The sequence below is a fragment of the Nansenia antarctica genome, assembly GCF_963989245.1.
Source record: "Nansenia antarctica genome assembly, chromosome: 3".
Taxonomy (NCBI): Eukaryota; Metazoa; Chordata; class Actinopteri; order Argentiniformes; family Microstomatidae; genus Nansenia; species Nansenia antarctica.
The window spans coordinates 47,532,626-47,558,459 of record NC_137688.1 but is presented as its reverse complement, the minus strand read 5'-3'; the positions used below and the strand labels follow the sequence as shown (position 1 = coordinate 47,558,459).

The window sequence follows — 25,834 nt, the reverse complement described above, 5'->3', positions numbered from 1 at the left end:
AATTGAAATAAAAGATCTAAGACTTGAATGTTAATTTCTCTACCATAAGCCAAAGTCGTTTCAGAGAATTTGGCAGGAAATTCAACCGGCCTCACAACCACAGACCACGTGTAACCAGAAACTGCCTCAGAGAAGCTCATCTGCATGCTCGTCGTCATAACCAACTTGAGGGGCCAAATGCTGACCTTCGATGGCGTCTGGCACTTTGGAGAAATGTTCTCTTCATGGATGATGGTTTTCACTGTACCGGACAGATGGCAGACAGCGTGTATGGTGTCATGTGGGTGAGTGGTTTGCTGATGTCAACATTGTAAATAGAGTGGCCCATGGTGGAGGTTGGGGTTATGGTATGGGCAGGCATATGCTACGGACAACAAACACAGGTGCATTTTATTGAGGGCATTTTGAATGCACAGAGATGCCGTGACAAGATCCTGAGGCCCATTGTTGTGACATTCATCCATCACCATCACCTCATGTTACAGCATGCACGGCACTTTGTTGCATTTATATAATGTAGTTACTGAGGATACCATGAATATGAATATGATATGGTTCTTTTTCAATTATGTTATAATTATATTATAACAGTGATTTTGATATTCCCATGCATTTTAAATCGGCTGTATGAATAAAATAGTTTTCAGAATAAGCATATTTTTCATTTATTAATCTGTAAGACTTAGCAGCTTGCAGATGACATATTACTGATTGCATCTGTAATCTTATATCATTCAAGTCAGAATGTATGAATAATTGTTTTAATTTGTTTTAAATTGACAAATTGCGATAACATCAATTAATGTTCTGAATTAAATCATTGACATTACAATATTCTTAAAAGTGCATGAAAACACTTGGAATGCAATGGTGACATGTAAGTAAGCCATCATCAATTGCTTTTTGCCTTAGATACCTCTTATAACCATAATTAATAAAGAGGGAACACTATCTGACAAGGAGGAACACCGAGAGCCAGCTGCATGGAAAAATACAACACATTTTGCTTTTTGAATACATACATAACTACATTTGTTAAATGTCACTGGTATCAGTTGATCTGTGTTGCAACTATAATAGGTTGTCTCGTCCTAAGAGTGAGACCGCAGGTGTCATAATTGTTCATATTTTAAAGGTCTGATTTCCTCCATGTACCCCCCATCATAAATAACAATCGATCCCCAAGATGAAACGAGGTAGGCAGTATATGTGTAATATTTAGCTACAAGACTCTTACCAAGTAGGCCCAGAGCACTTGCTGGTCTCAAGATAACAGAGGAAAGCACAATTGCAGTGTGGTAACTCCACACAAACTTGGAGTGCGCTCCAGCACTCCATTGTCTTGTCTTCATATAGTAGACACAGACTGGGCAGGTCTGACAGAATGACATTTCCATGCACCTGTACCAATTAGAGATTCTATTTTCCTCTAACAAATGCAGTTTTGCCAACTAACATGAGTTATCTACTTTGAGATGGGAGTAGATGAATAGTGATACATTGGATTCGAATATTATAATGACATCACAGTTGGTGCCATCAGTACCTCGTTTAGCAATGTGATTCACTTGTTTAATAATACACACCACATAGACAACTCTTTTCTTTCAACTTAGAGAAAAACAAATCCTACAACATCTATACTATTTCCTTCTCTCTGTCACTAAAGTGGTGTCTGTTATCATTACCTATATGGGTTTTTGTCTTTGCATGGCTTGTCACCATTTAAGAAATTTACATAAGTACACATTTAGTCTCTGAAATACACTGATATCAATGATATTGCCTCTCAGCATTCTGACTGTTCTTGGTGTACGTAAAACGTATCTTGTTGGAGCATAAGATCCAAAACACTAATTAGAGAAGAATGATATATACGCATTATCATATTATAATAAATAAACATCCACTAAAATAAAATACAAATAATAATGCAAACGGTAACAAGCCGTCATACAGTGTTCAACCTTCTCTGTAGAAAGATTATAGTCCCAGTGTCCCACTCATGAATAAAGATATTTCGGCAGCCTCTCCCTCTGTGCCCACTCTGTGAACTGGCGGAGTGTAAGACTCATTATTTATAGCCTTGTCAATGGGAGAGAGCGATGGGAGATGGTCTCAACAGGACATGGTGCAACTGTGACCTGAAGAGGAGAGGCATACCTCATGCTCATAGAGGATTTCATAAGGGGGCGAGAGCAAATAAATCAAGCGGTCTTAGTACGACCATGATTATTCATGGGCTCAGGAGCTTTGCTTTTGAGTTGAAACTTTCGCTTTCCTCTCACAACTGCTCTACATCAACATCCTCATTGCATTTCAAAATCTAAATCACCTCTTGGTCAAATATGCCATTTGTCAGGTGAACATTGATGGTATCTATCTGCTTTACGTAATTGTACATTGTGTAATTGTGTCACCGTCTTTTTGGAGGTATATAAACCTGTTATGCACATTGTATCGTTGTGGCATATACTGTAAATGAGAATATTAATGTTAGGGCATTTAATACACCTTCTTCTTCTTCTTTGAATGAATGAATGAATGAATCGTTTAATGACCACACGACCAAGGTCGGTGGAATTTGTTGTCGGTACAGATGGAAAAGCTCAATACAGCAGTGTCACATACATCAAAGGATATCTTTGCCAGATGGTGCTAAAGTTCACCACCAAAAACGTCCATTTAAATCTGATACATAGGGCCAGGAGTTTCTCCTGACCACATGAGCTTACCAGGAAATAATGTGGGCTCTATCTGTAGGCTATAACTGGGACTCATGTCTTTACAGCCCTAGTTATGAACTATCACTTTATAATATTTGACTAGGATCCAGTCTTTCCAGGTCAGGTCACATGGTCAGGGAAAAAGTCTGTCCCAATGGGCCTACGGTCCGACGTCTTGGAGGAGAATCCATATCTCTAAACATCAAGTGATCCAGGTTGTCCTATTGTTGAACTGTGGGGCCTCATTGGGATGCCTTTGGTATGGGCTCTCTGTCTGATCTTGATCCTGAGCGAGCCCCTGGGAGAAGTCTCATAGCTGTCTGCCTCAGGCTATCCTCATGTCTGTCTGCAACACTGTCAAGAGGAATTTAAGTGTCTATTTATCAGGTCCTGTATCTGCTGCTGCTGCCTCTGCTGTCTGGGATCTGACCAGGGAAATGGCACCCACTGTCGTTCTCCTGCTGGGAGTCCCAAACGAAAGTTTTCCCCTTCTGTAAGCTAATGAGATATGAAAGACAATCCCATAATGAGAAAAATATGAATTTTAGATACACAACATACGAAACCTGATGAAATATCAAGATGGTGTGTGTGTGTGTGTGTGTGTGTGTGTGTGTGTGTGTGTGTGTGTGTGTGTGTGCGCGCGTGTGTGTGTGTGTGTGTGTGTGTGTGTGCGTGTGTGTGTGTGTGTGTGTGTGTGTGTGTGTGTGTGTGCGCGTGCAAGTGTTTTTCTCCTGGCACCACCCTCTTGTCTTCTTTAACAAGGAGTTACAGTGTCAGCTCACTGCACCAGCTGTTTGGCCTGACTGCACTCCCAAATAACAGCTGCCAGTAGGCTATTTGCTGTGACAATAGTGAGTAACATTCAATACTGGAAATAAAAGGAAGAGTTGAAGTTGCCCTTTGTATGACAGGCAAAGTTAGTTGTTTGGTATTCTTTATATCAGCCTTGATATAAAAACCTATTAAAAGAACCACATGCTGCAATTGCCATAAAACCGCCATGTCAGAATAAGGCAACATTGTTTAGCTGTGGTGCACATACCCTTATATTAAATTATTCTACAGTAAAAGGACCTCTACTGACATCCTCTGGCGATAAAGTCAGGCATCTCACTGTATACTATACTGTATACTTTTTAGAAGGGGAAAGGTCATACCTAAGTAATATCTTGCCACAAGGGGGAGACGTAAACTAACTAAGAAATTGGAGCAGCCTAGTGGCAGCTTCATCTTAACTTTCTTGCTGGCCTATCTACATAAAAACGATAGCTTACCTGACAGCAGTTGTCGTAATTTGTGAACTTCAGTTACTTCCATATAAAACCTAAGCTGTAGATATAATAGTCCGTGCATTTTACATTGATTTCTCTATTCAACAAAACAATCTCGGCACAAAGTTGAGTTCCCATCCCCCCTTTTCCAGAACTCGGGCCCAGCAGGGTTTTGGGGAATGTGCACCTACGTCATCGCGGTCCCCATCCTTCCAGCTCCACACTTCAGCAGACAAGAAAAAAAACACACCGAATACATTCGGCGAATGGACTTTTAGCACATTATTCTGATTATGGTGAGTTATACACTATATACCCATACATGTTACGATTGTTTGTATCTGATATTGTGACTCTATTCAACTCAACGTGTTCCCACATGCATCACATTCATACTCAACAAGTTGCACTTTTTTCGTTGTCCGTTAGCTAGGCAGCCAGTCAGAAAAGAGATGGTCAAAGAGTTGTTTTGATATAAACATTAGCTACCTCGTCAATGTTTTGGGGGGATAGTTATCGTGGCTGTAGGTTTGTATGCTGTACTGCTTATTTATTCAAGCCAACTTTAGATGTCACATTTCAAAAACGACTGAAAATCCGTGCATTTCTCGACGTGCGCCGTTCTTTTGTTCGGCAAGAAGTAGCCTATCCCGACTTGAACTTTTGTTGCGGTCCTGCATGCAGACTGTGTGACTTGGGGAAACATGAGGGGCAGATTCACTGGTTTATGTCATTTGCATCGAACATGTAATGATCACTGTTCGACGACAATATAACAATAAAACATAGCCACTAACGCAACCAACAATGCTGTGTTGTTTACATGTGGACTTATGCCCGAGTTTACCATTTTAACACGTTCTTTTTACACGGTTTTCATTCAGAACATAATAATTTTGCAAGATCAGCTACCATGTACAGTATATCATTTGTGAACAATATCATGAAGTTGAAATGAAGTGATCGAGTTGTAATTTATAGAGAAGCCCGGACATCAGCAAGCCAAGAAGACAGACTCAATGTATTATTTCTACCCATGGGGAAAATACATCCCACCACATATGAGATTTCCAAGGAATATATAATTGCATAACATCCCTTTACTCCCGTGTTCATACTGAGAACATCCAGTACTAGTGAGTGCATTTAACGATGCTGCTGCGACTGTATGTGGGGAAACATTCGCCGCGGATTACCTGCAATGTTTTGATAGCATGTATCTCCCTCGGGCAAATACGTAGGCTATATAAATCTATTCCCTAGGGAGCCCTGGCTGTAAACTAGGGCTGCGTTCGTAAATTCGCTCTGAGAGCGCCGGAGCGCACACTGGGTTCAACGTCATCAAGGCCAAGGGACAAAGTAATTTGATTGGACAAGAGGCATTCCATGAGTGCTGATCAGATTTCCAGAGCGAGTTTATGAACATATGTGTCACCGTCTCCATGGAGATCGAAAGGACGCCCTGCCTCGGTGTCGATGTGTACCGCTGAAGGGGGGGCGGCACCGTAGAGATCCTCTTGGTTTCGTCTGAAACGCTCATAAAATTCAAGATGGTAAGGAGAACACGGCGTCAACGAGACATCTACAGAATTAGGTAGATTACTGTTGATGAGATGTAATGCTTCTTGTGTTTCATGCTCTTATTTTTTTAGGGTTCATGCATTGAGCAGTGTCCTGTTCATCTGTATGGTTCTATAACAGACTCTATTCTGAATCATATGCTTCATATGCAGCTGTGTTGTGATGATACTTGAAGAATCATGTTTTTTCCTGATTGATTGTGCTTTTCTTTGGTGCAGGAGAAGCATCGTGCGGTGTGGTTCAAATAGGACCATTACTCGGTGTTAATTGATTGTCTTTTTCAGCCATTTTACAACAACGTATACTACCCGTACCAGCCAGAGACCCCAGGGACCCACTCCTCAGCAGGGATCCCCTCCCTCCTGAACTCCCCTCTGAGCCAACCCACCACCTCCAGTGGCCAGTGCGGACTCGGACCCCCACCACCAGCAGCCATGTCCACCTCCTCGACCGCCACCATCCCACCCTTCAAGTTCCGGCCACGGCGTGAGAGTGTAGACTGGCGCCGGATCAGCGCCGTGGACGTTGACCTGGTGGCCAGCGAGCTGGACTTCCACACCCTGCAGGAGCACATCTCCGGGGTGACATTCTGCAGCGTGGAGGGGGAGCGCTGCCCACGCTGCCAGAGCGCCGTGGACCCGGCCCTGCTCAAGCTCTTCCGGCTAGCCCAGCTCACTGTGGAGTACCTGCTCCACTCCCAGGAGTACCTGACCCACAGCCTGCAGGCGGCCGAGGAGAGGCTGCAGGAGGCGGCCCGCCACAGGGACAACCTCCTGGCCCAGCAGGAGAAGAAGGCCGACGAGTCGAAGGCCCTGAAGACGGAGCTGAAGCAGAGGAAGAAGATGATCGCCTCCCAGCAGGCTATGATCGCCACGCGCCTCAGCAATTGCCAAAAGGTACTAAGCTCTCACCAGCTCACTCCTCTGGGTGTCAGTTACCATTTGCATTGTGTTGTGGTTACAGTCAGTCAGTCCCTCTCCTCCCGGGTCCCCCCTCTCAGCCATTGTTCCCTGGCTGTATTCAGAGTTGTCATTAGGTTCAGGATTCTCCCCAGGATTTTTCGTGGTGGTGCTGGATTGCTTTATCAAAACCAACTTGCATTTAATTCATGTTCAAAATGTCTTTTGCTTTTAACAACAATGTCATTGGTGATCAAAGATAGTTAATCTATCTTTACTCCATAGTAACATTTAATTTGCTCTAAAATGTTTACATACATTTAAATGTTTTGGTGTGAACCCTGAGGTATTAGAGGAGTGAGAATGGTAAACGGGGTGGGCCTCATTAGTTTTCCTGCATTTAGCCTAGCTACACATTTAGCCTAGCTAAACATTGTCTTACAACACCTGCAATACGGCCACTTTACAGGGATTGGGGCGTGTAATCTCTATCAGCCTTGTTTTTCGGATGCAAAGAATAGGATTTGTAGCAGAGCAGATGGTGTCGGCTGGTGACAATTACTTTATTTAATCCACTTACAAAGGGGTGGCAAGAGCACCAAGATGACAGGCACCTCCCCCACCCTCATTAATAATCACGTTCCTGCTATTCATAGGGCCAGTCAATGTGCTATTTTGTGCTCTGCACTATTTAGGCTACCTTATTGTTGCTATTGGTTGGGTGTATGCTAAATGTATTTATAGTACAGATGTGGGAGGGGGGAGGGGCTTGGTTTTATTGAAGTGCATTGCTGCTGACCAGGCCCAGCTGTTGCCAAGGCAACATCTAGTGTTTCATGTGACTGAGCATTGTTGCTAGGTGAGAGCTCTCTGCTCAGCTAACAGATCCGTTGATGGCTAAACCCTCTGCAGCTCAATTATTGATAGGAGACCATGTGTTTAAGGATAAGCTGATTTTTCATAGGTTTTGCATATAAAATGACATGGATATGGACAGTTGCATGGATAGTATTGTCCACAGATATCTCCCATAGTGGGCCTATAACCTGCTATAATAACATTAATACACATCCAAACAAGCCTGTCTGACTTAGACTCCCTACTGCCTATTTTAATTGTTGACTAGTTCAATTCAGGAAATCAAAGAGATGTGGTCAGATTTGCACTAGACGCTAGATGTCAAATGATACACAGACCGCTGCATTGATTCCCTAAGTGACCAGACCTAATTCAATTTCACCAGCAATTTCTTAAGTTATTCCAGACCAGCAATGCAATAATAGCCACACACAAGGAGTTCCTTTTTCTAGCAGCCTTGTGCAAAAAACAAAGTGTCTTGCTTGCTGCAATGGTTACCACCAGAACGTTAGCGTATGGTGCTACACGGTATCAATAGCAGTGTGGTTAAATTTGAATGAAGGCACAGGCAGGCAGGCAGGCAGTGCCTTCCGTTCCTGGACCCAGGGGTTAAATGAGCCATGTGATGTGATGTGTTTACTCTGGTTTACCGTGAGCCGGGGAGAGGTGACGTCTGGTAGAGGGGGGGATATCAACGCCATTCACACTATACCGTTTCCAAGGAAACACACACCGGAGCTCCCTATCAGGCCATCATCTCTATGCTCACTCAATGTGTCATACAGCTGTAGAGAGTATCTGTGTGACTGTGCATATTGTGCTGCAGATTTCTTTGTTTGAGATTGTTGAACACAGATTGTGTCCGGGTTGTCAAATTAATAAGTGTAATTTTTCTGTTGTTTTTTCTTTTTTCTTCAGTGTCAACATTGTGATAAAGCCTTCATGAATTCCTCCTTTCTCCAGAATCATATGCAACGTCGCCACCCAGAGGAGTATGACGTCCGTAAGTCAACAGCTTTAAGGATTTGATCGGCATAATAGAGAGAGAGGGAGGGGGAGAGAGAGAGAGAGAGAGAGAGAGAGAGAGAGAGAGAGAGAGAGAGAGAGAGAGAGAGAGAGGGAGAGAACGGTAGGAACAGTTATACAGTCAGTCAGGTAAGTTGGTTAGATGCAGTCAACCACCCTGTCTTACATCAGCCCCACTCCATTGAGACTAGCGTCAGGACACTGACAGAGTGACGCCACCTCAACACCTTTCAATGGCTTGAAACCAGCAGCAGTAGCCTACATGTCACCCCACCTCCATACAGAGAGCTACGATAGACTTACAATTGTACCCCACTGTGATGTAGTTCAACACAATCATCCAAGGATTCATTAAGACCTTTGCCTGATGCTGTGAATCTGTCTGACATGGAACTTTGTTTGTGTTAGAATTAAGGACAGACAATCAGAAGAAAGTTCAGACTGTTGTACTCGAAGAGCAGGTCAGCAGCCTCAAGGAGCAGTTACACCAGCAGCAGCAGCAGCAACAAGCCTTATTGGCCAAAACATCTCAGGTGAGAGAATATGACTTCTGTATAATTAGTATTATGCCTAATCTGGATTTTATGACCTAGCATGGCATGAATTGTGTACCTATTTGATTTAGATTAGATTTGATGTAATAGAGTTTTTGCATTTTACTTTGTACTGTTTTGTATCACTTCACACACAATCATAGGTCATCAGAGTGTGTTCTGGGCTTCAGATTATTTTCATTGTCTTTCTAGGAAAAAGACCAGCGGTCCATGCAGGATGATTTGATGACAAAACTGGCGAGATGGAAGGAGGAGGAGATGGTGGTAATGAACAGAAAAGTGGAGGAGGCCAAGGAGGGCTTCCGGAGGGAAGTAGAAACAGCCTACACCAGGACCGCCCTGCTTGAAAAGGTTAGTTTACTACTCACTTTGTCAACATAGTAACTATCTGAACTGTTCTGGGGTTTTTACCCTTTAAGAAGGGTTTTGAAAAGGAAGCAATACTGGCATGACTGCTGCTTGTCCCAAAAGCATTTATTGTAGATGTGGCATAACCATATGTAACGTTTGAATTTGTCATTGTTTTTTTGTTTGTTTGTTTGAAATGACTGAATGACTGAATGACTGATTGAATGATTGTGTGACTTCTTTCAGCAATATGTGGATTACCAAATTGCCCATCCCGAGTCAAGGGCTAGCCCTCCTCCCCGGCATCCTGAGAGAGAGATGGATGCCCCGTTGGAGGAAGTCTCAGTGAGAGAATCCCAAACAGTCCAGAGGCTCCAGAGGAATCGCAGGAAACAGGTCAGGCGATAAACCATATACGGACGGGAAATGAAACGCTCAACGTTGAACACCTTTATGGACGGAATGTTTGTTTGTTTCCCAGGACGAGAGGATACACATGCTGGAGGCTCAGAATGACCGTGACAAGAATGAGGTAATTTTGGTTTTATGTAAGGTTGAAAAAACGATGTATCAATAACTTGAAGTGATCTCAAAGGGTTTTTGTACTCCACTTTGTACTCTACTTATGATAACTTCCATCACCTATTGTATATAGTTCAACTAAGGTCAAGAGACAACCTTGGTCGGTCTCGTATGCACTTGGGTAGATTTGAAACAGTTGGACAGATTGAGCTACTGCCATCAAACCTACACCTATCCAATTTGTACAGGCTAGTGGTAGGCAGGGGACCATTTCAATGCTATTTCTCACATCTACACCTGCCTTTTTCCTCATGTCTCCCCCCAGAGGTTGAATGAAATGAGCAAGAAGGATTGGTCTTATTCTCAGCTGCAGGAAGAGTCACAGAGGCAGATTGACGAGAGGGACCACACCATCCTCTGTTATAGGGACCAGGTCAGCACACACACATACACACGCACGCACACACAACACACACATACACATACACATACACACACACACACACCGACTCCGCCCGCTTGCCGCTGCTGCTGTCAAGGGCAGCTGAGAAAAGGAGGAAGTTAGGCATTGGGTTGACCCTTGTTCAGGATATCCTGTATTGGCCCTGCTGGCTGGATGTGTGGAGTTTAGACACCGATATACAGTAGTCGTCAGGACCAGTCTGCATAAAGGACACGTCTGAATCACAGAGCTTTTGTTGAAAGTTTACGTAGCTGATTAGACAACATCCTTGAACTCCCTCCCTTGAGGGTTGAAACGGGATATCATCAAGACATTCTGCTTGTTACATTATGATATTATTCCCTGTTGAGTGAATAAGATAGCACTTTATGAATCAGAAACATTAACAAGATTTAAAGAATAGGCTAAATGTTTTCAGCACATATAATCGCAATATTGAAATGTATGTAGACTTAAAATGATGTAAGGGATTGCAACTGTTGGTGTGTTTGTGACCTTATCGCTAACTGTACTGTACTTTCAGTTAAAGCACCTCACCTCCAATCCACCCATTAAAGTGGTGGAAATACCAGGTATGCAAACTATCTCTATACTTGCTTTGAATCATATGTGACAGCAGCTGGTGAAACTGGGAACAAGTCGGCAACCAATCAAATTTTTCAGACCTCTATTCTGAAAAATGTAAATACATTTTAACATTGTTGAAAAGCCCAAATTTTGCAAAGCAATGTATTCGGTGAGTAATCATCACTACTCTACACTGACTAGGTAGCAGTGGGGATTACTCACCGAATCTATTGCATTGCAATATTTTGGCTTGACTAGCGAGAGTGTCGTTGATTTTCAACAACGTTGAAATGTATTAAATATTTTTCAGACAACTTAATTGGTTGCCGACTTGTTCCTGGTTTCACCAGCTGCCGTCACATATTGTCTATGAATTGATCAACTCTGTCAGTAGTTAGTCTATAGAAATCCGTTGTTGTTATTGTTCTGTGAACTCACTGTGTTTATGTTTCAGCGATCATCACTGCCCCAGCACCAGAGCCTAAACCAAAGAGAGTGGTGTGTGGTAAGTTGTTAGCATGACATTCCTGTCAGTATGTCCCTCAGTCCGAGATACTAAGTTCAACCAAGATATCCGCAGCATCACGTTGCCTTGAGGAATGATCCGCGGCAAGGAAACAACCTGTGCTATTTGTATCATCAGTGCATGCCCTTACCTGAAGGTATATAGGAGCCAGTCTGTTTAGCACGGTTCCAGACTCTTCTGTCTTCAATACCTCTGTTGATCAGAACCACAATCTAGACGGCAGTAGACAGCCGAGTACTTCCTCCTTCATAATTCCCGCCCTTGTCTGACCTCTGACCTCTGACCCCCCCCCCCCTCCCTGTGCTGTCCAATCAGAGCAGCCTCCCTCTGCTCCTAAACTGGAACCTATAGAGGAGCTATCAGAGGAGGAGAAAGGTAACAGAGTCTGGACGGACGGCAGCATCTTGTCTGTTGAATGCTGCATGCTCATCTGCTGCATGGGCGTGTCCGTCTGTGATGCTTGTGAAGTCAGGTCAGGTGTAACGTCGTCAAGTCCGTCGGCCATATCGGTACCCAGTCTGTAGGAAGCAGAGGCAGCAAGATGTTCTTTTCTGCCTGTTCCTCTGCGGTCATCGCTGTTGTTTGTTACTTGTGGTTACAGTTAGGCTTCCAACACTGGCCCAACAATGGAGAAAAGGAAGCAGATTATGCTCTCTCCTCTTTTCATTCGTTTCATGCTTGCCCCCGCCTCCTCGGAGAAATCTAAAATTCCCCTCAATTTGTGCACGGCACGCAATTGGATTTCTCTTGGCTTTTAGCGCGTCGATCTCAAGTTAGGACCTGGCCCTCTGGTTTATTAGGAGCAGATTATTCGACTGAAACTGTTGAGTTATGCGGTTGTTCTGGTGCTCTTGTAGACTCGAGCAGCGTCTCTGAGAAGAGGCCGGAGGTGAAGAGGCCCGAGGTGAAGAGGCCCGAGGTGAAGAGGCCACCGGTGACAAACGTCCTGAGGAAGAATCCGAACATCAAGAAGGAGCTGCGGCCAGCTCTGGAACAGGCGCTCATCGAGAAGCTGGAGGCCCTCGGGGTCAAACCGGTACGCACAACGACAGTTACTCCCCTCTATTGCATTTCCAACCATTTCAGTACGTGAATACCAAATAGACACTGGGTGATTTTAGGGATGGCCAAGTTGGATTATTTGTATATGTCCTCTGCTACAGCATGATAACGCTGTAAGTATTATTTGATATTGCTATATATGGATTTGTTTGCAATTCATTCAGAAGATGCTCAGATTAACATTGGGAACCTTTGTGAAAGTGTACTGTATTACCCATGACCTCTGAGTTAAGGGGACCGTTTTTTGTCTCCCTACAAAGAGAAACATGACAGTTTCCATTTCCTCCACACAACTCTGCAGGGACTGAGTGGCCTCCGGAGCAGGGAGTACAGTGACATCATGGCCACGGTGCACTTGGAGAGGGATAGCGTGGCAAGGGCCATCCCAGACTACTGGTCCCACCGGGAGGACGTCGCTCGCACGCTGGCCCTGAGGCTGAAGGAGAAGAGGACGGAGAACGACTCGGCCCCAGAACAGAGGGCCAAACCCAGGCACTCAGCTAGAGGTACGCCTCTGCTTTATCACTACTCAGCGCTCATATGTTTACAGATATGACTAGGATGTCTTCATATCAAATCAATGCGACCTGACCCTGTTGAGGTATCATAAGTAAGTAATTCTGTTTGATTGGCTCCATTTGGTAGTTTTCTTGTATGCTGTGGTTACATCAAACAAGTCCTCCTAATCTCTGTTTGCCCTAAACTGCTTCTAACATGAGTCATTTTCACCACCGCCTGCTTAGACTTTTCGACCGCCATATTCTGTACCTATTCACATTTACTGATCCAATAATTGTTGTTGTTGTGTGTGTGTGTGTGTGTGTGTGTGTGTGTGTGTGTGTGTGTGTGTGTGCGTGTGCGTGTGCGTGTGCGTGTGCGTGTGTCTCCCTGTAGTGACTCAGAGCAGATCGCGGTCAAGCAGCCTTCCCTCCAGGGTCACACATGTGATGTCAGGACCGCTGGCCAAACAGCTCCAGCTGCAGCCACCCCAGCCTGCCCCCCGGAGCAGGACCAGCACCCTGCCCAAGAGCTCCACCCCCAAGTACTCATATGACCTATGATACTATTATGACCTGACCTGGGGATCTGATGCAAATACTGTATGTTAATCACACTGCAAAGCTGATCTGAGCTGTACTGGGTTGTCCTGGTTACTCATTCACTAGAACACCGGAACAGTGTTGGAATGGAGAGTATTAAAGGACAAAATATGAGCCAGGACAGTATGGGTCAGCCCTGTATTGTGTAGAGCCCCAGGGTCTGTTGCCTTGAAAAGTTTGGAGAGATTGGTTAGGGTGTGAACGTGATGAAATGATCAAATGGCTCCCTCTGTCTCCTCAGGACCCCTCCATTCAGCTCTGACGAAGAGTCATCTGATGAGGAGGAGGAGGAGGAGGAAGACGACGACCCGCCTCCTAAACGCAGACAGGAGCATAGAGTCCCTCAGAGCAAAGCCCTGCAGGTCAAACAAATCCAGTCGAGACCGGCCCAGGCCAGGACCACACCCACCCACGTGAAGGCCCAGCCGTCCAAACCCCCGCAGCCCAAAGCCCCAGTGGCCAACGTGACCAAGACAGCGTTCAGCGCCGCGGAGAGCGAGGGCGAGTGGTCGGAGGGTAGCGAGATGGAGGAGATCGACCCGCAACAGCTCAGGAACTACAAAGACCAGAATGGCAACGTGGAGAAGACTGCTAATAGTAAGAGTGTCTTTTTCTTGTTCTTTTTCTTCATTTCACCCTTTTGTTGAACAATCTTGTGAACACAGAGTTCACACCAAACATAGTTGTGAATGAGAAGATATCTCTTGTCAGTCTATGCATTCTATTCAGAAAATCTGTAAAAAAAAATACAAATCTCCTCATTTTTAAATGACTCTGATCTTTTATAAAATAACATGATCTCTTCGGTGCAGGGCTGTAGTAACAGTACTATCTTGCATTAAAGATAACCTGGTGAAGGACCTGACCAAGAGCCTGGAGAGGCAGATGGCCGACAGAGGAACAAAGAAACCAGTAGGGGGAGTGAGCACCTTACCGGAGAGGAAGGATGTGATACGGGAGCTCAAGGTGAGAAATTCTCTCTCTCCGTCACTTAAGTGACACCATCATCATAATATGACATTTAACTCGAGATGTAACAATACACTCAACTCACGGTTCGATACGATTCACGATACTGGGTTACGATACGAATTTTTTTCTCACAATTTCTTTAACAAAATGAGATTGCAGACAAATTATGACTGAAAATGATAATTTTATTTATTTCTCAGACCAAAAGCTACAAAATACTGTACTTTCTTTAAAAAAAAAAACTTTTTATTTCTGGGGTAGGGTATAACTGCTTTTCACAAACTATGCAATTAATGCATATTTCCTTTTCTTTATAAAAACAAAAGCGAAGTCAAAAGTAGATTACGCCCTCTGCTGTTTAAAAAGAGTATCGCGGTTCATTTTCAATCTCACCGATTTGAATCGTCACATATTTGTATTGATAATTAAGTCTCGTGGTGCATCGTTACCTCCCTACATTTAACTGATGGAGATGAGGTCAGAGCAAGCCGTAGGTGTTTTTAAATGGCAAGCATGTTAACACTGATAGATGTATTATTATTATTATTATTATTATTATTATTATTATTTCACATATGCTTTTTGGTTTTTGATAGTAGTGTGAGTAACATTCAACCAGCACATTTGAGTAAAAATGTAAAAAAGATAAGTATAATTGTTCCACATACTTGCAGTGTCATCACCTAAGTTACTGCATGCTAGACAGAGAGGACATAACAGAACAATCTGACAACGTGCTGAAGTCAGGAACTTCCCATGTCCTCCAGTGTTGTGCAGCGTAACCTGAGCTGCCTGCCTGATCTCACCTCTCAGGAATGTGTTTCTTCTCAGTATAAAGATATAGAGGAAGATGATGACTGGGACATCTCTTCACTGGAGGATTTAGCCGTTCCCGCCGTGTCCAAACCTGCCCAGAACACGGCCCTCTCTGTCAGGAAGAGCCTGGACTCCTCCACCACCAGTGTGTGGGGCATGTCCACAGAGAAAGGACAGAAAACAGGTCAGTCTCAGGCCTCCCTCCATTCCAAACCCATCCAGAGTCAGGAGTGGTCTTCTTTATTTTGGAATTGAGCTGAAAACAACTAATACTAAGATCAGTACAGTAGCGCCCTCTGGTGTTGCAAGAAGCCATCCAGAATTGTGTTTTTATTTATTGGCTCCAGGCTACCTTTGGTAGGAGGAAGTTTAGACTGGGAATCGACTTAAGGCACACCAGACCCTCATTGTAAATGAGTGTGTGTCGTCCAGTACAGGTGTTTACTGTGTGTGTGTGTGCGTGTGCGTGTGCGTGTGCGTGTGTGTGTGTGTGTGTGTGTGTGTGTGTGTGTGTGTGTGTGTGTGTGTGTGTGTGTGTGTGTGTGTGTGTGTGTGTGTGTGTGTGTGTGTGTGTGTGTGTGTGTGTGTGTGTGTGTGCGTGTGTGTGTGTGTGTGTGTGTGTTCCTCTCCTCAGGTCTTAATGAAGCAGGAACTGGCAGCACTCTGAAGAGCAGCTTGAATTCTGTCAGTGATTGGAGTGACTCAGATGAAATCTAGCAATATATACATATGGTTGATAAGTCATAAGTCATAGGTTTACATACTTGGGGCTAAAACAACAAGAAATATGATTTCTATAGAAATGCTTTGGAAGACAAAAATGCTTTATACTATTACTACATAAAGGCATATGTATAAGAGACAGAGAGTTACCCTGCTCAGGACTGTATCTATGGAAAGGTACAACAATGACATTGCTGATTGACTTGATAGTCATTTTACATCCCCAATCTCGTAGCAGTTTTCAGTGTTCATTTTTATATAACAAATGTACTTTAGGTAAGTCTTCATAAAGGTTTTTATGAAATTTGATATTGCACTCCAAGTGTGGTACTATATGTTTGGTTTTGTGGTGTCAAATTTGTATACATGAAATGTGTAAGACGTGTGTCAAATGAAAGAATGTGTCAAGAAAATGTCTGTATGGAAAATGTTTATACAAACAATAAAACTTTTGTAGAAATCAAATGAATACATAGTACTTGACTTGTTTTAGATCCAGTACCGGTAATTACAAACATTTAAAATGCAATCAATATTTTTAAAACAATTTCAATGATATGTAACATGATGTAACACACTCAGTTAATAAAGTGAAAAGATAGTTAAAAATATGTTTCAAAAAATCTTAATTTACTGACCCATTCTGTAAAAACATATTTACAATACAGTTATAGGGAAATAATTCACTTTTTTACTGAGATAAATAAAATCAAGTGCAACAAACATTCAAATGAAAAGGTTTATGTTAGCATCACAGAAGCTACTGAAATGTGATGCAGAACTGTTTGAGTCCTGTCCCACCATGTCTCATTTGACTGCAGCTCACACAAAGTCATCCCTGCTAAAGGTCCTTGTGGTTCTAGTAGTCCTGCTCTTCCTGCTTCCTCTTCCTTCTCTGCTTCCTTGAAACAATGGTGGCCTCAGTGTCACTCTGGATGATGGTGGCAACATGTATGTGCGCCTGGTCCGTGCTGTGGCATAAGAGCGTGGCCTTTTCTTTGAACTGAAATGCAGAGCAGTAGAATTACACATTGTTCAAACTTGAAACAAAATGGAGTCCTCTAAAGCTATCGTCTATAGATATAGCAGGAAGTTTAAAAGTCTTACGTGGAGTGGAGCCCTTCCTTTCCTGAGAAGTAAGTGAGCACACTACTCCCAGCGAGGAGCAAGACGGAGCCTCCCCAGCCAATAAAAACTGCAGCTCCAATTTCAAATCTGAGGAGAAAAAAATATATATCTTGGTACCCCTCACTATTTGAAATCTATATTATTCTGATATCAGTATTAATTAAATCAAATTGATTTCCACATAAACTCACTTCTGTGCCCTAAAATTGGGATCCACAAACTCGGCTCGAATCTTGTTACCCCAATAGGAGTAAAGGATGATGCTGCAAAACCCTGGGAAAATAAGAGCTATTGGTGTCTTATCCCAAATAAAATCATGTAACTTACATAAATTGATCATATATTCCCCAACCCACAAAAGAAAAACAAAGATATCTTACCAGACGCCAGATAGGTTATCCCCCCTGCAAAGGTGACCCTTGCGTTGGCGATCTCTGACCCTCCGATCTTGGTGCACTTCATCCCCACCAATGTGAGGACGGCACCAAAGAATCCGAGGATGACAGCACAGACGGCCAGAGCGCGGCAGACATGGAGGAACACTGTATGGTTGAATTTGTGGGTTATATTCTACTGTAGCACAATTTTATGATGTCTAGTTGCTTTTGGGTAATGTTGCTCATGATGCTTGTATTCAATCTGCTCAGCCTCTTTATACATTCTCACTGTGAATGACTGCTTAAGATCATCGGCCAAATGACAACTACACTACACATAGACATTTTTTTTGAAGATACTAAACTCTAGCCAGTAGCATCCATCGATAACCCACCCATCCAACCCCATGAACTAAGTAACAACCACTTGTAGTGGCCTCCGTATAGCCTACCTGGTAGTGCTAGCATAGAGGGATACTCTTTGCAGTCAGACACCCCTGTGGTGTCGGAGATGCAGTCCTTCCACAGGTTGTAGTAGTAATTGGAGGTGGTGATGACAACGCTTCCCACCTCTGACCAGGTCCAGTACTCCGTGGGCAGGGTGGAGCACACCAGTATCCAGCCTCCCAGGCATGACACGAAGGAGCCGATCTCCATGTACATCACCAGAGTCCTATACTTCATGGTGCTCTCCTTGAGTTAGTGCAGTGGCTCTGAAACCAGGAAGATGAAAGGATGAAGATGTACCAGAGGGAGCGTGTTCAGTGAGCAGAGCTGGAGTGAGATTCCGGGGCAGCTACAGGTCCTTTGGTCGAGGTGCCACCAGTGCTTCATAGTCAAGCCAGCATTGTGGAAGTTTGACTTGTGCTTACAAAACTGTTTATCCAGGGTTTTGCTCGGTAAGCATCTTTTTCTTTCCCAGGATCGAGAAAGAGATAAATAGTGTCAGGGGTGGGGTGTTGTTTCTGGTTGGCTCCTGCCCTCCCTCCTGGTTTTACTCAGCCTGAACCCTTATAGTTCTTTATCTCACATCACAGTGACTATGACTGAAGTCAGTGCTAAAGGATGCTGGGTGACTCTAATATCAAACCATGGCAGAATTAGTCTGCTGTGGGTAAGTTAGTACAATATGTTCTGGAGAAATTCGTAAAAGAAAAACTATATTACCTAGTAGAGCAGAGTAGAGTAGATCTTTATTGTACCAATGGGGCAAATTCAAATGTTTTTAAATACAAAATATTTGATACACAGTAAATCTTATGTATTGATGAATAAAACACATACAGTAGCCTTTTAGAAAACACAAAAATAGAAACAGTTGATTAGTCGCAATAGCATTAGTTGATCAGTGTATCATAGTTTGGTCCACTACTAATTAGGTTGTTTTAGTGTGTTGTTACCTATTGTATTGATATTGTTGTTTTTGGTTGTTACTAATGTTTTCCCAGTGAACATACTGTAGGCTACTGCGACCATTCCAGCAACAACAGTACAGCCCCTATGATCTTCTTCCATAGTGTCACACAATCACAACTATGTCATCAGAGGTAATCTTGTAGGGGCGGGGCTTGCTTGACTTCTTTGATTCCCATGACTGCTCAGAGTGACTTGATTCACTCTTTGTTCTGGTTATTAATATGCTGGAGGGTGTTCCTGCTCTAGTGAGGGTCACCATGGGGGATCTGGAGGACAGAGGGGGTTCCTCACTGATAGACAAAAACAGTAGAAGATGATTACAGTCAATCCAAAAAACAGTGCAGATTATGAGTTGTTAATAATCCCAGTGGAGGCAAATAGCTGCTTATACTGCTTATACTGCTTATACTGCTTATACATCTTACCTTTCTAAATGGGTCACGTTGCATGCAGTAGTAGCGTATAGAATGGATCCTAATATACAGAGAAAACCTGCCACTAGCCCAAGACAAAGAGGAGCGCCAAGATCATACCTGTGAATAACAGCAACATGATTAGCAATAACAGAGTGATGTTTTTCTATATTCATTTAATATTCATTACAAACCCCTGACAAACCCCATTCGAGAAAAACAATATCTTCTTCAAATCATTATGAAGTATTTGAAATGTTACCTTATTTTTGAAGGGTCTGCTTTAGCATGAAGAAATGCTGCTGCAACTCTGTTTATGTATAAGCAATAACCGGCAATGTCTGAGACTCCTGCATGAGGATGTGTCAGTCATTAGGGAAACAAATAAGGAGGGAAAATACATTTACAGTTGAGGGGAGAAGCTTCTATGTGGAAACATCTAGGTATTTGTATTTAGTAAGTGCCTTGATAAGTGACTAAGAGATCATACTTACCGCCTACAAAATGGAAAGCAGCTGCTGTAAGTAACATTTTGTTATTGGTTTTCTTGCCTCCCCCAATGTAAGTGCACTCCATTCCAACACAGGTAAACACAGTCCCCACTATTCCTAGAGCTAGACCAAGCATCACAAGCCCCCTCACTCCTTGGATGTATGCTGTGGGTGGATGTACACACACAGAGACACACACACATGAACACGCACACACACACACACACACACACACACACACACACACACAAACACGCACACCTGTTATCGTACATAAGACATCTCCCTTAACTAGTCATCAGTTATTACTGTATTATTGAAATTGTCAATTTAGAGAAAATAAACTCAAGGAACACTCAGAGACACATATCCCATACTATTTGTGAGACTAATTAATATTTTGGATGAATTATTAATGGTTTTTCACATATAAGGCTCTAATTGTAGAGCTGATCTGCCCTGATTGTACTTTACAGTATAGCATAATGAACAAGAGTATCCTGTACTCTACCCACGTTTCACTTTCCACAGAACCCCAAAGTCCACACAGTTGACCACATCGCTGGAGTCCACATAGCAGTCCTTCCATAGGCTGGACCAGTACCAGGCCACTCTGATGACGGAGGAGCCACCCTGGCCCCCAATCTGGGCCACCCTCCAGTAGTCCATGCCCAGGGTACAGGCCACAAACCCCCAGCCCAGCGTGGACACCAGCAGCCCCAGGATCTGAGTCAGCCTCCTCCACATCCCTCTGGGCAGGCCGAGAGCTAGCGAAAGGTAACTTACGGGAGCTCAAATGAATCGAGTCCCTAAAATGAGTCCACTTTTATTTAAAAGAGCAGAGTATTGGAGAACCAGTCTATTAATCGTGCATACATCTGCAGAGGTTTGTATGCTTATGTAGTTGTGGGGACAAAGGCAGACTGTTTACAGTCAACCTCCCTGAATGCTTGTAGGTGTGTGTGTGTGTGTGTGTGTGTGTGTGTGTGTGTGTGTGTGTGTGTGTGTTTTTTTGCCGGGAACAAACCAAGCTTGGTTCTCAGACACAGTGTATGTCTCATATTTACATACAGTATATTTACATTTACTGATATTATTGATTTAAAAAATGCATGTATTATTTTTTTGTGTAGTTTTTGATAGTGGAAGAAACTAGACAGAAATGATTGTAATATGAGCTTATTCAATAATTTGCCAGTAATGGTATGTGTATACAGGCTTGTTACAGTATGTAGGCCTATTGTAAACAACCTGGGGAGACATCTAATTTTTTTAAATGTTGGGATACAGTATTAGTTCAAATAGGGAGTGTGAACATCAAACTGCTGTCTTATGATAAAACATTATTCATGAGTTTTTTTTATAGAAGCCACAAATAACATGAGCACAAGATCTTAGTATGGTTGGTCCACCTTAACTGAAACAAGTATATAGCAGTAAACATGATGTAGCTCCCCTCTATAAAAGGAGAGTGATGCAATGAAGCCAGTGAATGAAGCAAGATGTTTATTCATAAACGTTTACAATCATAATCACAATTGAAAAAAAAGTCTTGCTTCTTATAGCTTTGTGGTGATTTCTCAAAATGATTCCCAAATTCGTAAGGCTATGCCCACCCCTGGCTCTCCACTTTGAACCCTACGACGTGACGTATTTAATGATTAGTCGGCGTCACCTCTAATCTCCCAAACAATCTCTATGGAAAGACGCATCTTTCGTAAACATTTGGCCAATCCGTGTAATTTCGTAAATGTATGGCAAGTGCCATCATTCACCCAAGTTTCATAAAAATTCTCGGAGAAAACCCTTGTGACATACGAAAGGACAGAATCATAGTCGCTTCTCCAATTTCAATCGAAATAGGAGTCAATACGTATCAAGTTTGATTGCTGATTTACAAAAAAAAAGTACAATGACATATTTCTGTAGGTTAGATAAATGCCTTCTTAACTATGTATTGTGACAGGTAGTGTTCATTCAACCTTTACATAGATAGGCAGGGTTTAATCTGTGCTGGTCAAGTGCATTTATGCATCAGGTGGGGAATACGTTACGCTATATGTAATATGATGATATCTCTGTCTTGAAGTAAGGACTATAAGAAGGCAGACCATGACAAAACCAAAGAGTGAACTGATGCAATCTCAGTGAACATACAGGCCAGTGGCCACTCTCTTTCCTATTGTGAATCCATAGTTCATCACCATTTGATTATAGTGAGGTGTCATTTTCTTTCTATGCATTTAACTTCAACTTAATTAGATAGGACAAAGGCATGTTATCCCAATTGAACTAACATAGCTGGAATTGGTTTTCCTTTCCTTCCAGTGAAAACCTTTCTGAGCCAGAACCAGGTCATATGTAAGAGTTTTTGATAAAGAGTTCTCTCTCGCTCCTTGACCTGCTTGACAAAGAGGACACTGTCCCACTGTTGCTGCTGGCTCCTGACGGTGTTGAACCACGGGACCTCGACGATGTTCGACCAGACCTGGAAGATCCCTCAGAATCGGAGCGCCCGGACTTCGAGGAGCGCCCGGACTTCGAGGAGTGCCCAGACTTCGACGAGCGCTCTGATTTAGAAGAGCGGCTGGATTTGGACGAGCGTCCGGACCTTGAAGAGATAGCAGATACTTCCGAGGTTGTGGACTTGGAAGCCAACTCGGAGACAGATGAAACCTTGGTCTTTGAGGTGATCTCGGACACTGAGGACAATGCCGTAGTGGACTTGGTCTGACCTGCCTCAGGAAGTGCTGGGATGACTATCGTGCTGGGGAGACAGTAGTGAATCAGAGAATGAAACAATGAAAACATTGTGTTACATTACTGTCATTTGGTATTCACATTCAGTATTATAAGCCTATGCCTATACTGCAAGTGAGCAAAATGTCTAAGTAAAATGTCTAAGTGACTATCCTTTTAGTTAATTGCTCTATCAATTGGCTGACAAACATGTCACAGATGAGCTGACAGATAGTGGTCTACTGTATGAGGGCGGCTGTGTTTATACTTACACCTCATCCTGACAGAGCAGTTTGCCCACAGAGACCAGGTAGAATGACCCCCCTGTCATTTGAAAAGCAGAGCCTACCCAGCCCAGAAACAGAGGAGTCCCCAGGTCAAACCTGTGTGTGTGTGTGTGTGTGTGTGTGTGTGTGTGTGTGTGTGTGTGTGTGTGTGTGTGTGAGTGTGTGTGTGTGTGTGTGTGTGAGTGAGTGAGTGAGTGAGGGAGGGAGGGAGGGAGGGAGGGAGGGAGGGAGTGAGTGAGTGAGTGAGTGAGTGAGTGAGTGAGTGAGTGAGTGAGTGAGTGAGTGAGTGAGTGAGTGAGTGAGTGAGTGAGTGAGTGAGTGAGTGAGTGAGTGAGTGAGTGAGTGAGTGAGTGAGTGAGTGAGTGAGTGAGAGAGAGAGAGAGAGAGAGAGATGGAGAGAGGGGGGTTGGGTTGGAAGAGAGATAGGAGAAGTAAAAGAGAGACAAGAGAAGAGAAAGAGAACATGAGCTTCGGCACTGGCACAAAAATCCCCTTCTAACATTATGAAAAACATGTAGTGTACAGTATCTCCAATCCATTCATTCTACTGCAGCATTTTGCCACATCCATGTAAATGTACTAAATAATAAACACTCCAATTTGCTAATTTCTACTTACTTTAATCCATGGAAATTGGGGTTGAAGTATTCCCCTGAGACAAACTTGGCATAGACAGCATACCCACATGTGGACAGAATGCCTGAGGGTAAGGCAAGAGCAGTGAGGTACAGCTACTCTAAGAGTGCACTTCTCATTTCACTGGAGAGGATCTCTCTGATGTCTACTTAAAGGGAAACATTTACCGCTGATGATGTGACAAATCCCTCCGGTGAAGATATTCTTGTGTTTGGGCTTGTCCTTGCCCCCGATGAAGGTACACTCCATGCCCAAGAAGCTCAGCACAAAGCCTAGCATGCCCACGGACAGAGCACCCATCAGCAGGGCCCGCACGATCTGGATGTGGTCTGTGGTCAGGGCATAACCCAAAACAGGGGCACACTTGACATTACATCTACAGTATATGTACTGTGGGTGGGCCTCATAGGAGAGGAAGCAAAAGAGGAATAACTTTTGTCATTAGTCTCATTGTCACATTCTGCTGTAGGTAGTAGACAATGCTATAGCAGGGTTAAAACAGGGTTTTCCTGCTAAACCAGGGTAGGTTGCTACTACATTAGTTCCAAATGGTTCAACACAAATGGTTGGGTTTGGACTAAATACATTGGTTTTGTTTACTTGCTACTGTCTTATTTTGCTTATTTGCTTATTTTAACTGGCAGATTGTCACACTAATATAGAAAGAAAACAGAATGACTCTAACAAGAGATTTCTTTGGCTGTTACCTATATGATCCTACAATATACCCACCCTCCACAGACCACAGCACGGGGAAGTCGTAGCAGTTGCTGACGGCGGTGGAGTCGGTGAAGCAGGCCCTCCACAGGCTGGACCAGTACCAGGACACCTTGATGATGGAGGAGCCGCCCATGCCCCCAAGGGAAGTGATCTTCCAGCCTTCCATGGCCATGGAGCACGCCACAAAGATCCAGCCCAGCACCGTCATCAGGAAGCCCCAGATCTGCACCACACGGATCTTCATCTCTGGTCCCTACCTGGTCCAGAGCCTCTGTATATTGTCTAGATCTAAGCTTCTTGATCTGTTTCTTTTTCTCAGACTCTTTTCCTTTTTTTCGCTCCTTTTCTCAAGAACTGACTCAGGTTGTGGGCTTTTTCTAGTGTTGTTTTCACACTGGTGGGCCTTCCTTGTGAAAGGTTTCCCCCCGTCCTGTCGTCCTGTCTCCTGTCGTCCCGTCTTGTGCTGTCTTGGGGCTGAGAAGAAACTTGCTTATCTTTTCCTATGCCTGTCTGTAGGTGAGAGTCTGTTCACGCTCAGGTTCCCAGAACCATGTGTCAGGAGGTGTGGAGTTGGGGGAGGTAATCATGCTCACCTCAGCATTTAGCTCCAATTTCCAAAACAATCATCTCCATGTCCCTAACTTATGGCGCTTTTCCACTACCGGCCCGGCTCGGGTCAGCACGGCTCGCTTCGGCACGCTTTTGAACAGTTCTGGGTATGAGCCTTTTTCCACTATACACAAGAGACCAGGAACGAGTAGGAGGAGTAGGAGATAGTAGGCGGAGTTACGCGTCATAACAGCGGTGGTGACGTATATTTTCACGAGACACAACACAGCCACAACAATAGCAACATGGAGGAACTTGAAGCTATCGTATACTTTTTCCTCGGCATGTGGTATATTATTAACCGTGATTTTTTGGAGAGAAAGAGAAAGAGAGAGAGGGAGAGAGAGAGGAAGCTATGTACACATAATAAAGTCATGTTTTTTGAACCCTTAAAACCACTGCCTTCACTTGTCTGCTTTATGAACTGTATGAGCATATAAGATGGCTACTGCCTGATCGATGTCGACACTGCTCGTAGTGAATATAAGCACTTGACGCATGTTGAACTCCTGGTTCATTGAGTTTACTCCCGGTTCACTTCTCGGGGTGGCACCACGGTGGTTCAGGGCTCAAAATGACCGTATACCGATGGTGGAGTTAGCCAGCATAGTCTTGTGTTTCTACCCCCTTCATAGCCGGTGTTATTAACGGGCAAAGACGGTGCCCGGAGGCACCCTTTGCGGGTTAATAACTGTGGTTTACCGTGGGTTACAATAAAAAATCAAACGTGTCCCAAGAGGGGAGAGGACAGGGAATCTAGAACCATTTGAATGGTGTCGATACGACACTCTTATCACGGTCGACACAGCGCGGAGCGAATTCCCGGGTAGAAATGTTCTGTCCCCCTGCTGATATCCTCCATGACGTGCTGCTGCTTAGAGCAGCGGGTGAACTCCCGGTTCATTGAGTTTACAGTTAAAAGCATAACTTCTTCCGTAAGTGTTCCAAATCCGCCCACGTCCAAACACAGTCCGGTAGGTGGCGGTAATGCGCCTCAAGTT

At 43.7% G+C, this 25,834-nt stretch overlaps 4 protein-coding genes across 4 annotated transcripts; 1 reads left to right on the top strand and 3 right to left on the bottom strand.

The window, feature by feature from the left end:
* Positions 1–254: 254 nt before the first annotated feature.
* dzip1 (DAZ interacting zinc finger protein 1) lies at positions 255–16,021 on the top strand (the record flags this gene model as incomplete). Its single annotated transcript, XM_080527330.1, has 18 exons — positions 255–284; positions 5,866–6,477; positions 8,257–8,341; positions 8,773–8,897; positions 9,111–9,269; positions 9,513–9,662; positions 9,748–9,798; positions 10,114–10,221; positions 10,775–10,823; positions 11,273–11,323; positions 11,660–11,719; positions 12,202–12,380; positions 12,708–12,912; positions 13,301–13,448; positions 13,748–14,103; positions 14,351–14,472; positions 15,310–15,478; positions 15,929–16,021. 18 exons carry the CDS (start codon positions 255–257, stop codon positions 16,009–16,011), a joined length of 2,742 nt encoding a protein of 913 aa, XP_080383456.1. The 3' UTR covers positions 16,012–16,021.
* Positions 16,022–16,839: 818 nt separating this feature from the next.
* On the bottom strand, positions 16,840–18,206 carry cldn10d (claudin 10d; the record flags this gene model as incomplete). The annotated part of the gene is made up of 5 exons (XM_080525824.1): positions 16,840–17,020; positions 17,125–17,232; positions 17,337–17,418; positions 17,526–17,687; positions 17,975–18,206. The coding sequence occupies 5 exons, from the start codon at positions 18,204–18,206 to the stop codon at positions 16,840–16,842; spliced, it is 765 nt and encodes a 254-aa protein (XP_080381950.1).
* Positions 18,207–19,041: 835 nt separating this feature from the next.
* On the bottom strand, positions 19,042–20,589 carry LOC308154153 (uncharacterized protein; the record flags this gene model as incomplete). Its single annotated transcript, XM_080527329.1, has 3 exons — positions 19,042–19,204; positions 19,614–19,701; positions 20,358–20,589. 3 exons carry the CDS (start codon positions 20,587–20,589, stop codon positions 19,042–19,044), a joined length of 483 nt encoding a protein of 160 aa, XP_080383455.1.
* A 1,608-nt stretch (positions 20,590–22,197) lies between these two features.
* cldn10e (claudin 10e) lies at positions 22,198–24,468 on the bottom strand (the record flags this gene model as incomplete). Its single annotated transcript, XM_080527328.1, has 5 exons — positions 22,198–22,609; positions 22,854–22,964; positions 23,487–23,568; positions 23,672–23,833; positions 24,237–24,468. The coding sequence occupies 5 exons, from the start codon at positions 24,466–24,468 to the stop codon at positions 22,198–22,200; spliced, it is 999 nt and encodes a 332-aa protein (XP_080383454.1).
* Between the last annotated feature and the right edge of the window lie 1,366 nt (positions 24,469–25,834).